General features: G+C 58.2%; 1 protein-coding gene across 1 annotated transcript in view; it reads right to left on the bottom strand.

Moving 5' to 3' along the window:
* The window catches only part of NIBAN2 (niban apoptosis regulator 2), a 51,126-nt gene that overhangs the window by 11,402 nt on the left and 25,519 nt on the right, over nucleotides 1-14,205 (bottom strand). The window contains exons 2-4 of the mRNA XM_045563380.1: nucleotides 7,008-7,138; nucleotides 2,672-2,800; nucleotides 1,007-1,112 (exon numbers count right to left, since the gene is read on the bottom strand). Of these exons, the coding sequence (XP_045419336.1) occupies nucleotides 1,007-1,112; nucleotides 2,672-2,800; nucleotides 7,008-7,138 (366 nt within the window). The remainder of the gene's footprint in view (nucleotides 1-1,006; nucleotides 1,113-2,671; nucleotides 2,801-7,007; nucleotides 7,139-14,205) is intronic.

Raw genomic sequence — 14,205 nt, 5'->3', positions numbered from 1 at the left:
CGCCTGCCTCCTACACGCAGCATGTGGGGCGCGAGTGACACAGGTCGGAGCCCTCAGGTCCAAAGGCCGAGTGCAGCTTTCTTGGGTTTCCCTCCAGATTCCAGCTGCGGGGGCCAAAGTGGGTTTAAATGTCTAAGGGGGAGGAAGGCACGTGGAGTGGGGGAAACAGAATAAACCTAAAGGAATTTTTCTCTCTATTTTGCCCTCGTAGATATTCAAGATCTAGCGAGATAGCTGGCCCTGGGCTGTGACCCTGCCACTGTTGTTAGTAATACGACAACAGTTCTCACCCTGGCTCTGGGTCGGCCTGTGCTGGGCTGGGTGCGGCAGCACCTCCCAGGTCCGCACAGCACCTGGGGTCAGTCCCCCGGGCGCCCGTGTGTGCAGATGCGGAAGCAGCTGAGGGTCGGGGGGATGTGACTTGCCCAAGCAGATGCAGCAAAACGGAGCCAGGGTCAGGGCCGGGATCCAGGCTCCCACCAAGCTCTCTACCCCCACTGGGACCTGCACCCCAGTTCCCAGGGATCATCTGAGAGGCAGGTGTTGCCCCTGTAAGGCCTGGGCAGAGGCTCCACCAAGGTGAGGTAGAAACAGGCTGGCTAGAAGAAAAACTCCTCCCAAGTGCAGTGTCGACTGCCAGTTTACAAGCAGGGTCACCGACCGTCTCCTCCCAGAGGCTCTAGAGGACTCCGGGGGGTGGGAGGGTAGAGAGTGAGGTCCCCATTCGACGCTGTGGGACAGAAAGCTCAGCAATCACCAGGACTCAGGTGGGGGCCCACATTGGTCCAGCCCCAACCACCATGTGGCCTTCGGCAAAGCCCCTCCTCTCAGGCCCACAAGGCCCTCCTTTGAGGACTCAGGTTGTGCTTGGCACCTGCCAAGAGCTCTACACTTAGCTGGTCTCGCTGCAAATGAGGGGCCTAGAACAACGGAGTCAGAGTGCCCCACCCAGGCAGGCTCCTGGGGCCTATGCAGGGCATCTTGCGTGGGGTGGGTAGTTCCTTACCTGGCAAGGAGTTGCCAACAAGCTCCAGGTACTGGTCCAGGGAGGTGAGGATTTTGTAGCCTGCACTGTTGATGATGGCTCGGGGTGGGATCTGCCGCTCATAGGCCTGCGGGGGCAAGAGAGATGGCCCCTGAGGTTAAGCATGTGGCCAAGCCCAGATCCCATCTCCAACTCTGGCTCCAGAGCCCTACTTAGTGTTGTTGCCCAAGGTGGGGAGGGGGAGGAGGCAGGAGAGGATCAAAGGGAAGAGGAAGAGTCCGACTGCCACAGTGACTAGCGACAGCATGGTGCAGCAACCTAGACCCGGGCTCTGAGCTCAATTCCTGGCTCCACTGAGTAGTGTCTATGTGAAGCTGAGGACAAGCTTCCTTGACCTTCTATGCTCCAGTTCCTCACCTAGAAATCCAGGGTGGCCACTGTCCCTACCCCATGAGCTACGTGAGGACCGAGAGATAACCCACAGTGCCTGGTGAGGGGGTGGCTGTTATCATCACTAGCGCTGCGTCGCCTGTTACCCGCAGCTCCGCTAGTGGCGTGTTGGTTGCACACCAGGCAGTGTGCTAAGGGCACTGCATGTCTCAGTTCACACAATCCAAACAGGTGGATTAGCCACAAGTTAGCACAGCTGGGAACTAGCAGCCCTAGGACATGAACCAGGGATAGCTGCCTCCAGAGCCCAGGGCCTTTGACCATTACCCTGGACTTTCCACCAACTTCCCAGGTTCTGAGAGTCACACAAGTGTCCTTTGGAGGAGAATTAGGTCTAGACTCAGCTTTCTTACATCAGATGGGGGAAAGCAGGTCTGATGTAATAGCTCATACAGCAGGGCTGCCATGCAGCTCTCGGCCACTGGGTGTCACTATTCAACACACTCCTGAAAGTGGCTCAGAACCTCTATGGCAATAATTGGCAAAATGTGGTCCCTGGTCGTCAACATCACCCTAGAACTTGTTAGAAATGCAAATTGCTGGCCCCACCTCAGACCTGAATCAAACTCTGGGGGTAGGCCCCCCGCAACTGTTTTGCAACAGCCCTCCAGGCGATTCTGATGCATGCTACTCCTCTGGGCAGGAGGTTGCTCCCAGAGGGAACAGGCCTGTCCTTTTGGCTGCTCTGGAGAAATGTTTGGTAGAAGAACTTAGTGGCACAACCAGGTAGAGCAACCCCAAGGGCCCAAAGCAAAGATAAGGCACAACCAGCTGCCATCCCTTCCAGAAATCCACCACGGCAGGGCGGGGAGTGGCTCACTGGCTGTCAGAGCCCGGATGGGAGAGGTTGAGGACAGGTGGGAAGCCCAGCAGGGAAGGAGGCGGGGGTGGGGGGAGGAACTGGGGCTCAGGGCCCTGGAGACTGAGGGACAGGGGGACTCAAGATCAGGAGGGGGAGGAGCGAGTGACGGTTATGAGGGAGAGAGTCAGGAGCGCCCCCCAGAGATAAGAGTGAACTGCCACCCAGAGAAGGGCCCCAGGGAGTAGGTGGTTCGAGGAGATGAGGGGCTGAGGTTGTGCTCTGGGGCTGGTGACAGTGCGGGGTGGCACCCGGTAGCAGGCTGTGAGGCAGGGTCTGTAGCCTCAGGTTTAGGAGTGGGTGTGTGTGGGGAAGCACCAGTGGCGGCCAGGGAGGAGGGGGGCTCAGTGCCACATCGCGGCCGATGGGGACCTTACCACTTTGTTGTCGTACAGCACCAGCCCGTAGTTGTGCGGCACGAGGCTGAAGCGGTTCCGCCACTTCTTGCTGTCCTCCTGGTACTGGAAGAGGTTCCCCGAGAAGATGACACGCTCATCCAGTGGCACCTGAGGGTGACAGGGGTGGGAAGTGAGGCCGGGTCTCCCCCGCTGCCCAGGTGGGGAATGGGGTCCCCCAGGAAGGTGTCCATTCAGCAGAGAAGAGCAAGGCTCGGGGGCAGTGAAGGGGCTCCCCAGGGTCTCCCACTCCGTCCTGGCCCTGGGCGGGCGCAGCCACCTCAGGCTGGATCTGCGGAGCAGGCAGCTTCCCCTACCGACCCACGGCTGCTGCAGCCACGGTGCAGGGCAGTTAGTCCAGCCATAGGGACACACCCACAGTGCCTGGGCAAGTCTCTCCCTGGCTCTGGGCCTCAGTTTCCCCTCAGGGCAACAAAAACTTGAACAAGGTGGCTCCAGAGAGCTCCAGTTCCAACAGCTGACAAGACGGCTTCCTTGAGTCTGGGTGGGGCTGGAGGGGGTCTCAGTCTGGGGTGTTTGATGTCTGACCTGTGTCCTGGCAGGCTGGTGACGTACGTGCGTGGGCTGCAGAAATGCCCAGACCTTCCTACAAAGCCCTATCTCTGCCTGACGTGCAGTGTGACTTTGGGCATGTTTTAGCCTAGTTTGAGCCTCAGTTTTCCCGTCTGTAAAATGGGGACAGTGACAGCTGGCACCTGACAAGTAGTAGGTACACAATACGCGGGAGCCGCTGTGACCACTATTAGCACTCAGACTCTGTGACAGTCTGCCAGCCCTTGGACGGACTGACTTGGGGATGGGCTCCCAGCCCTGACACTGGGGGTAGGAGTCCCAGCTGAAGCCATGGCCATCCAGGTGCAAGCACTTTCTGAGCAGACAAGCACCAGGAAGCTTCTAGAAGGGAGATATAGAAGCCACAGTAGAAGAGGCTTCATCCTGGATGGGAGGAAGTCAGGAAGGTCCGGTGTTCCTCTCTGTTTCTTAGCAAATTCTATTTGTTCTATGATAAATAACGATGCCCTTTGCAAAAAGAAACACTTATATGCAATAATGAGGAAAAGTATTATTTTAATTGTGTGCCACCTCCCTGGCTTCCCCGCTCTGTGGTCCCAGCCCTGTCTCATCTGACCCTGGCGCCCTTCCCCATGTCCCCCCCCGCCCCCCCCCCCAGCTCCTCAGCTCCCTCCCTGTTGCTCTTCAAGGGAAACAAAGCACTCTTGGAAGAGGAGAGCCCATTGTGCTCAGACAATAGGACCTGCAGACGGCTTCCTCTGGGATAAAAATATTCTCAGGAAAAGAAAATGGTTCCCCGGCCACCCCTCCCCCGCACGCAGTGGGTTTTGCCCAAACCACAAAGCTGCCCTTGGCGTCCACGCTCAGTGGCCCATATTTAGACCTCCTAAGCCCAGCTCTCAAATCCCGAGTCCCCATCTTTTCTAGAAAGAAAGAGCAGACAGAGCTCTCCTACCACAGCTGGGCTTGTGTCCTCCTGCCTGGGGAGGAGCCCCGGGGGCCTAGGGATGGACCTAGGGACGGGGCTCAGGGACCTGGTCCGGGGAGGCTGCGCAGAAGCGAGCTCCCAGCCCGGGTGCACTCGGCACCCCGCCCCATGCAGACCCTGGGGCAGCTCTCGGCTGAGGGTTTGGGTTTTATTTTTAAGATTTTCAAATGGCAGAGTCGTGTTTCAGCTGGGAGGCCTGCAGGGAGTGAAACGACCAAATCCTGCTTTTCAGGGCATGTGGGTTTCATTTCACTCTCCTTGCTCACACGCCACTCTCGCCTTTCCCACGACGGGTATGCGCCCTCGTGAATGGAAAGGTGTGTCTCATGCAAGGAAAATGCCTGGTGCCATCAGCCAGTCCCCACCATCTTGGATTAATGGGGACCTGGGCTGCCCGTGACATTTCTTTCCAGATGGGGACCAGTTCTGGCCCTGTTTGCCCAGGCTGCGTGCCAAGGCCTCCTTTCCTTTCCTACCACACAGGTGTCACCTGCCGGACACCCAGGTTAGGCCACATCCAGGCACCTCGGCCCCTCTGCTGTCACCAAGTCGAGATAATGCCATGATGCCAGGGGAAGAGCCTTCCCTGGGTCCCAAAGCAAAGGGGCGTGTGATGCTCTGAGAGGCTCCGACCCCGTCCTGACTTACCCCTCCTGGCAGGCCGTGGGTCCCTGCAGAAAGGGCCCCTGCTGGCAGACAGAAGCCTGGCTCCAGTCCTGCCTCCGCCATCCTGGACAAACCATTGGAAAGCTCAGCTCTGGGGCTTCGCACTTGCCGTTCCATCAGCCTGATAGTCTTTTCCCAGCAACCTCTTCCCCTCTACTGTCAAGGCCTCACCAGAGATGGCCCTTCTTCCAGGAAGCCCTCAGGGGCCACCCAGCTGAGGTCGGGCCTCCACTGTCCACCGCTACCTTGTCATCTTCGTGGCTCCCATTTTATTGTGTAAATGGCAGTAGACTGTCCGTCTCCCTGAGCATCTGGGGGGCCAGCGAGGGCAGTGTGGCCCCAGCACCTGACCTGACTAGTCAATAATGTTCCTCCAGAAAGACCTCGGGTCTCCAGCCTGTGGGCAGCTCTCCCGCTGCCGGAGCCCCAGCTGCTCCTCCAGCTGGGAGGACACCAAGGGGAACAGATCCCCAAACCAGGTCAGGTGACTGCCAGCTCTGAAGAGAGCTGTTCGGATTCCTGCCTCTCCGGTCTCATGGTAACAGGCACATTTTCAGCCATTTGCTTTGCGGGAGGGGAGTGAAACAGACCCAAACCTCCCAGTCTGGGGCCCCCTCGGCTTCTCTCTGCTCTGCTGCCTCTCCTGGTCCCGGCTATGCCCCCGTCCTGCCCACACCTGTCCCCTTTCTGAGGGGCCTTCCCAATAATCCAAATCCCGTCTGGCCTTCAGAGCCCCATGATGACTCTTCTCTCTGAAAGCCACTTTACAGCCAGAGAAACTGAGGCTCAGCAAAGGGACACCACGTGTCTGAGGTTACACAGCAAGTCAGGATTCAAACCGCTTAGTGATTCCACCTGCTCCCCCTCACACGCCGCTTAGTCGCTCACCGAATCCTGCCAGAGCCCTGTGCAGGAGGAACCCATTAGCCAGATGGGGAGTCTGAGCCTGGGGGGTTGAATCAACTGCCCGAGCCACCAGCTACTGACAGCATCTGGGCACAGGTCCTCAGAGTCCTTCCCCGCCAGACCCCAGGGCTGGACAGGGCAGGCGCTGCGTCTGGCCGCGCGGGGCTCGGGAGGGCGGGCTCCGTCCCTCCTGCCTGGCGCTGCCCCAGCATGCCGAGGGCCAAGCACAGGGTGACGCGGGCGGCCAACGGGACCGGGAGGGGAGGGCAGCCAGGAGAGCAAGGACAACTCCACAGCCCACCAATCATGGCAATTCAGCCACTAATGACCTGAGCACCGGGCACTGCGGTCCCCCGGCAGACCTGGCTCGTGCCCCACTTCTAGGGGGAATTGGCTCAGCCAGTCCGACTCCCCAGAGGGAAGGCCGCGGGTGCTCTGCACAGCAGTCCTGGCCAGGAGCGAGCAGCCCCAGGGCCGCCTCTCAGCCACCGCAGAGCCGGGCCACCTTCCTCGTCACCCCTTCCTCTGCCCCTGGCCATCCAGGGGGCAGAGGGTGAAGGTAGCTGAAAGGGAACGACCCCAGCCCTGGGACATGTGGTGCCCTCAAACGGGACTTCCCCAGGCTGACACAGAGGCCCCTGCGCCATCCCCAGGGGAGCAGGGGCTGGCCTCTCACCCTGAGTGCTCGGCCAGGACACGGAGCCACACCTGTGCTCCTGCTGTCCGCGCCCCCCCAGCCCCATGCCACATCATCACAGGGTCCCCCCAGAAGGCTTTGCTTGCCTCCCCCGGCTCGCCCTTGGGCTGGAGCCAGGCAGCTTCCCATCACCCTGGGCAAACAGTCCTGCTACTAACAGCGGGATTAGGACAAGGCTAGTGACAGCACCTTCCCCCGTCCTGGCACCACCACCACCCCCTCCGTGAAGGAGGTGTTCTCATCCCATTTGGCAGATGAGTAAACTGAGGCTCTTGGGGGAGAAGGAACTTGCCTTGAACCCCCAGAGCCCCACTCCAAGGGTGAAGGGGCTGAGCTGGAGGGAGCCACCCACAGCAAATGAAGGGGCCTTGACCGACCTGGGTTATCAGTCTATTCAGAAGCGTCCCACGAGGGACCATCATGGCAACAATGGGACACTGAGGCCCGGAGAAGTGGAGGCCCTCACCCAGGGCCATGTGGCAAGGGGGCGGCTGGCAGAGCCGGCCCTGACCCCCAGCGCCCCTCACCTTGCGCCACAGCAGCTGGGCCTGCGGCAGCCCCGTGCCCTCAATCTCGTGTCGCATGCTGCTGAACAGAGCCACGCCATACTGGTCCTCGTAGAAGTGCAGGAACTCCCTCAGGATCTTCCCGGTTTTCTCTGCAAGGGAAGGACAGAGTGTGAGTCCCCCAGGAAGGACGTTGGCAAAGCCCCAAACTCCCCGTGTGCACAGCCTCCTCGCCCTCCGACGCTGTGCTTCTGGCTGGAGCCGCGCGTTTCCTGCAAAAGTAACGACCGAGGCAAAGGGTGAGCTCCAGGTGGGAGGACGGGCAGTGCCCTAGACAGAGCACCAAACGCAACCGAACCGAGACTTCACTGTCTCCCACCAGACCAGCGAGGGTGTGCCGAACAGGCACCGTCACCCAGAGCTGGGCGCCGTGGGGACAGCCTTTCAGAGGGTGCCGGCAGCTGCGTGCACAACGTTGAGGGTGCTGCGTCCTTCCATGCCGCGCTCCCGCCTCTAAGAATCTGCCCCATAGAACCCGCATGAGAATCCGGAGGCGAAGTGCCCTGTGCACGGGGCAATGGGGGGAGGTGGCTGAATGTGCACCTCTGGGGAATGGTCAGTGCACAGCGCTTCACCCGGACAGTAAGAAGACGGACAGAACCCACTCGGGTCCGGGAAGCCCCAGCACAGAAGGGGCCCAGCTCTGCTGCATGTGGAGAGTGAGCTACGGGATCAGCTGCTGCCCATCAGCCCACCGAGAAAGGATTCCCACCTGTGCGTGCGGCCCACGACGGCTGGGAGGGCAGGAGAAGGGCTGGGAGGGCAGGACCGCGGGGCGTGGAGGGTGCAGAGTGAGCCGTTTGCCGCTCACCCCCCTCTACAGCACTCGAATGATTCCTCTCGTAATAAAAAACGAACAGTCTAAAATCAATTCATCTACCACATTACCAACATTTTGGCTCTCACCGGCCATTTGCCACTCCCTGCTGCTAAGTGGATTCTGAATGGAAAAGGTGAGTCCTGGGGCCTCCAGACCTGCCCAGCACCACAGGCCCGCGTGGCTGCCTGGGCCTCCCTGGGTGCAGATGAGGAAACTGAGGCCCGGAGAGGGGAGAGGCTTCCTGGTCCAGACCTGGGGTTTCTGCACCAAGCAGCGCCCCTCTCCGGGCCTCAGCTTCCCCTGCACACGGCCAGGGCTGGACACAACGCTGCACAGGCTCTGCCACCTGTCCATCTGGATGGCAGATTCCAAAGACCTGGTCCTTCTCAGAGGAGAAGGGGCTGACAGGACCCTGCCTCTCCTGTAGCCGAAGGTCCCTGGCTAGGACAGCATTTCATTTCATCCTCCCAGAGATATCGAGAGGATGAAATGAAATGCCGTGGAATGAAATAGCTCTGTGAGGTAGAACCCCTGTTATCCCCAGTTTACAGAGGAGGAAGCTGAGGCCCAGAGAGGTTAAGTCACTAGCACAAGGTCACACAGCTAGTGGGTGGTGGAACTGGGATACAGTCCTGGGGCCCAGCCCCCATGGTAGGGCTGAGAGCACATGCCACCTCCCACGTCCCACAGCTCATACCCAGGGGCTCAGCCCAACCTGACCCTCCCAAGGTCTGCCCACACCCCTAACCCCACCTTGGGGACGGTGGCAGGACATGCCCTCTGCAGGCAGCACGGCCCACCACCCCCTCTCCACAGACCCGTCCCTGCCTGGGTGCCCCTTTCCTGGAATGAGGTCACGTCTGTCCAGATTCCAGTTTGGGGGAGGAAGGGGAGAACAAATGAGGAATTTGCTTTGAATGCCTATTTTTTAAAAACCATAAACAACCAGAACCTCTAAGGGACCGTGGGAGTTGTTCTGAGAAACGATGAGGCAGAGGAGGGGTGCAGGGGAGATGGGGTCATGACCTGGGGACAGAGCAGAAAAAGGATGGCGGCTGGCAGTGGTACCTGCCAACAATCAATGATCACCGCCGTCACAGCTGCCCTGAATGCTGTTAACCCTGTGGCTGCACAAGTTGCAAACACATGATCCCAAAGAATCTTCATGAAAACCCTAGGGAGTTGGGGCCACTGTTTTCCTAGTTCAGGGATGAGAAGGCTCACGCACCCAGGGTTCTCTCCGGGGCTCTGTCCCGACCCCATGCTGCGGAGCACACAGTGCACATTTGATAAACGTTATTACGTATGGAGTGTCTGATTTCCTCAAGTACTAAGTTTGACAGACATTTCACTTTGACACTTCTTGTTTTATGTTTATTGTGAAGGTACATCCTCAGTCTTCAAATGCATGGTTTGGCTTATGATCGTCTTTCAAAGTATTTTTTAGAGCAATTTTTATGAAACTATGGATAAGTCAAAAATTCATATTTTTTAATATGAGTTCCATCATGGAAACAATGCAGTGCAGACAGCTCAAAATATCTACAGTGTTTGGGAAGGGCGTAGCTAATGAACGCACAGTACACCGATGGTTTGAGAAGGTCCGTTCTGGTGATTTTAATCTTGAAAATGAGCCACGTGGGCCACCTGAGACCAAGGTGGATAACGAGGAGCTGAAAGCTCCATCTCAACCTATTGTGAATTAGCAGCAAGGTTTGACGTTACTGTTCCACCAACATTGGACCATTGGAAACAAATATGCAAGGTAAGGAGGCTGGATAGATGGGTTCCACGTGAATTAAACAAGCATTAGCAGAGAAATCATCTCGAAGCTTGCCTTTCTTTGCTGTCATGACATAAAGGTCAACCATTTCTACACTGTATTGTAGACTAACGTGTGATGAAAATGGATTCTTTTTGACAATCAAGTGTTCAGCACAATGGTTGGATGAAGATGAAGTGCAGAACTGAAAATAGAAACAGGCCAGGCACAGTGGCTCACGCCTGTAATCTTAGCACTCAGGGAGGCCGAGGTGGGAAGATCGTTTGAGCTCAGGAGTTCGAGACCAGCCTGAGCAAGAGCGAGACCCCGTCTCTACTAAAAAAATAAATAAATAAAATAAAAATAAAGATGAAGTGCTGAAACACAGTTTAAAACTGAATATTTATCAAAAAAAGCTAATGGTGTCTGTTTGGCGGTCCAGCACTGGTATTATCCACTACAGCTTCATGAAACCTGGTCAATGGATTATAGCAGATTCCTACTGAAACCAGTTGGATGAAATGGTGAGGATGCCTGCGATTAAGCAGCTGAGATTGGTCAATAGAGACAGGCCAATCCTCTTGCAAAACAACACTCGACCACATGTTGCACAAACAAGGCTGCTCAAAGTACAGAGGCTGGACTTGGAAACTCTCTGTCACCCACCGTATGTATTCACCAGCCCCTGCACCAACTGACTGGCACTTCTTCCAGGCTTTGAACCACTTCTTGCAAGGAAAACTATTCAATACTGAACAAGCTGTGGAAAATGCCTTTCTCGATTTCATCACCACTGGCTCTCCAGGCTCCTTCGCTACTGGCATAAACAAGCTACCGTTAAGATGGCAAAACCGTGTTGATAGTTTAGGTGCATACTTTGATTAATTCTACTGCTCCTTGTTTGAGACAAAATAAACTAAACTTTTTATTAAAAATCAGATGTCATATTTAATGATCTAAATACCGACATGGTGGCAGGATGGGCAACCCTGGGCCCACGGGTCTTGAGGGTCCTTTGGCCACGACTCTGGGGGCCCGACCAGCCCTGATATGTCTAGGGCATTATTTCCCGAATGGCTGGAACCTACCACCCTGACCCTCGGGAGCCGAGCCCGGAGGGAGCTCCAAGGTGTGAGGACTCAGCCCACGGCCGCTCCGCACAGCCCAGCAGTCCGGGAGTTGAGTCCAGGCGGGAAGCAGCTGGGCTCGGAAGGACCCCCGGGCTGGGCTGGGGAGGGGACAGCAGGGGCAAGGCCAAGCCAGGAGCAGGCCAGCACGTCCCACTGAGGCAGGGAGGGCTGTGGGCTGGAGAGGAAGACTCGAGAAGCCCTGAGGAAGCGACAAACAGGAGATGGAGGGGTCCCTCACCACCCAGCCCCGCTCCCTGAGCTCAGGAGCCAAGCAGGTTGCAGGGGGCGCTAGTACTTGTCTCAGGTGGCAAACTCTGCAGGCTGGGCCTGGCCCCCTGTTGCTCACTGCCGGCCCCAGCGCCAGGCCCGGCTCAGGCAGGTGCTCGGCAACAGGAGGGAGAGCTGGGGAGCCGTCCAAGGTCCAGTCACCAAACAGTCACTGAGTCAGAACGAGGGAAGGGGGGCAGGGCGGGCATCAGGACGCTGGCGGAGTGGGCGAGGGGCGGGGGGACAACAGCTCTCTGCAAAGGGTTAAGGACAGAAAGGACGGTGCCCAGGCAGCAGCGGGGAGCCGGCTCTGCCCAGCATTAGCGCGGCAGGGCCGGGAGGACTGTGGGGAACGGCCATGGCTGGCTTCTTGGCAGAGGCAGCCCCGAGCACATTCTTGAGAGATGTCCTAAGCCAGCTTGGGAGGAAGCGCCACGTGCTCACTACAAAGGAAGTATCCAGAAACCCAGGGATGCAGACTCAACCATGGAGGGCCAAGGCGTGGGGGCCAGAGGGGCCCAAAAGGCCGGCAGCACTTGGGGGGCATCCAGCCCGGACAAAGGGCCACAGGGGAGAATCCGGGAACAGGGACGCACGGAGCCTCTGGCCAGACCCTGCTGGAAGAGGACCCAGGTGGGCACCGCCGCCCTGGGGAAGCCTCAGCTGGAAGGCCGGGCTGGGCCTGGCCATGCCCCCTGCCCGCTGAGCTCTGGGGCCACAACCCAGGCAGGCCCTCGCCACGGGGGTCCCCACAGCCCCCACCCTGCAAACACAGCTCAGCACCCCACAGCTCCCTTCTTGTCGGGAGGGACTGCAGCACCCCTGCCTCAGTGTCTGTGGGTGGTCCTGGGGCCTTGGGCACCCTTCTCTCCTCCGCCCCTGCCCACACCAGCTCTTCCTGTTTCCTCCTGCAGCCTCTGGAGACACCATGTGCCATGGATTTGGGGCAGATGTCAGGCAGGGCCTCTGAAGCCACCGCTCACCACCCTGGGGGAGAAGCTGGGTCACAGAGGGTGCGGGGTGCACCTGGGCTCACGCAGCCTGCAGACACCCTCCCAGTCCTGGCTCTGCCAAGTGTCCGCAGGGCCACACGGGGCATCCCTCCCCCCAGATGACAGAAAGCAACAGGCAGTGGCCCTGGGCGGCCCCAGCAAGGTGTAGCTGCGCTGGGGCGGGGCCTGAGGGTGTGTGCCAGCGCCTTCCACATTCTCTCGTCCTCCGTCCTCCTCCCTCCCCACCTCCCCAGGCTGACTCAGCCCCAGGTGCTGCTGGATGAGAAGGTGGGGGGTGGGGGTGGCTTGGAGCACAGGGTGGGGCCGGAGTCCCAGCTCTGCCAGACGCTGGCCCTGCCAGAGCCTCAGTTCCTCCTCTGTGAAGTGGGTCTAACAGAACCCAGCACCATGCTCTGCAGGTGTGGAGAGCCGTGCAGTGCTCAGCCCTGGGCCTCTGTAAACGTCACTATTAGTCACAATGGTGCTCAGCTTATAACAACACTAGCAAGAGACTGTTTGAAATTTTTATTAGCAGGTATAACTTTTGTAGTTCGAAAAAAAATCCAATAAAGATTTTTTCTAAAGAGCCAGGACAAGAAACACAAAGTAATAACACCAATAACGATGAGGCGGTCTCTAGCAGAGACCAAAGGGAGTACCCACTGGGAGAAATGGCACAGGCTACCGAGGAGGCGGGCAAGCAGGGCCGCGGGTACACGTGTGTGCATGTGTGTTATGTGTGTGTGTGTGTGTGTGTGTGTGTGTGTGTGTGTGCGCGCGCGCATGTGCAGGAACCAAGTTCCCACCTGACCTTGGCTGGGCTCAGTCTCTACTGGCACCCGGGGCCATCTGTTGTTGCCCTTTGTGCCCCCCTGCCAACAACATCCCCCCAGTGAGGTGGTAGCCCACCTGTCAGATGCAGGGCCCACCTATTCCACCTGTTCTCTGCTCCAACACACACTCTCAGGTTCTTCAGTGGCCGCAGAGGTGAGTGCAGGTAAATAAACATCCCACCTTACAGGTATATAAACCAAAGCTCAGGGTGAGTAAATGGCTCATGAAAGGTCATTTCACTCTGTCAGTCAACAAACACATAGTGAGTCCTAAGTGAGCTGTCACAAAAGGGGCCTGCCTGTGGGGTCCTGATTCCCTTCTTAGACCAAGAGGGCAGGCAACTGTGAATTCTGAGAGCAGAGTGTCCTGATCTGTGCCCAGCCACCACTGCCCTCTGCGACTCAGGGAGCCACTGCCCACCCAGGGTCTCTGTCTCCATGTCACGTCTCCATTCAGCTCTGAAGAGGCCACTTCCCGGGGTGCAGGGCCAGGACGAACCCGCACACGCACAGCCAACGGTTTGTTCTGGAGCCAAGAGCCAGGCCTTTCCGGGATCTGGCTGGACAAGGGGTGCTCTGTGGCTCGTAGGATGGCTCTGCCCCTCCAGAGACTGCAACCCTTTGGGGCTGTTGAAGGTGACTCAGAGGGACCCCTTGCCAGCCAGTCCTGACCCTGCCCCCAGAACGCCCCGGTCTGCCAGGTGCGCCTGTCCATCGAGAACCCCCTGCATTTCCGACAGCCGCGTAATCCCAGCAGGCACCATCCTCCCCACTCTACGGATAAGATGACGCTCAGGGAGACCCAGTGACTTACCCAAAGCCACACAGCCTTGAAGGGGAAAGAAGTGGGTTTGGAACCTCGTCTCACAGCAAAGCCTGCACAAAGACCCCGGCCCACAAAGCCTTTCCCTCCCAGTGGCCTCCCCGCGGCTCCGCAGTGCAGCCTGCAAAGCCCGGCTTTACCTTCTCTTGCTGGGCCCTTGCTCACGCCCCAGAGGCAGGCAAAGCAGGCCTTACTGTCCCCATTTTACAGAAAACTGAGGTTCAGAGGGCAAAGGGACTTTCCCAAGGTCACACTGCTGTTGAGTGTCAGAGCCAGGACTAAAGCCTGGGGTCTCCAGCCTCAGCTCACCCCCCTCTGGCCCAGGCTGGCAGAGAACTTCACACCCACTGGATCCTTGCGTCCATCCTCCCTTGCGTCCATCCTCTCTGGGCCTCAATGTCCCTGCCTCTAAAATGAGTGGGTGGGTCCTTCTCCGCTCAGCTGACCTAAAATCTAAACGACAATCTAATCAGTGCTGCCCTGGCCCCAGGAACCGACCGGACAGCCGCCTCGGCACCTCCGTGAGCTGCCG

The sequence above is a fragment of the Lemur catta genome, chromosome 10 (genome assembly GCF_020740605.2).
Source record: "Lemur catta isolate mLemCat1 chromosome 10, mLemCat1.pri, whole genome shotgun sequence".
Taxonomy (NCBI): Eukaryota; Metazoa; Chordata; class Mammalia; order Primates; family Lemuridae; genus Lemur; species Lemur catta.
This window is presented reverse-complemented; position numbering and strand designations above follow the sequence as displayed.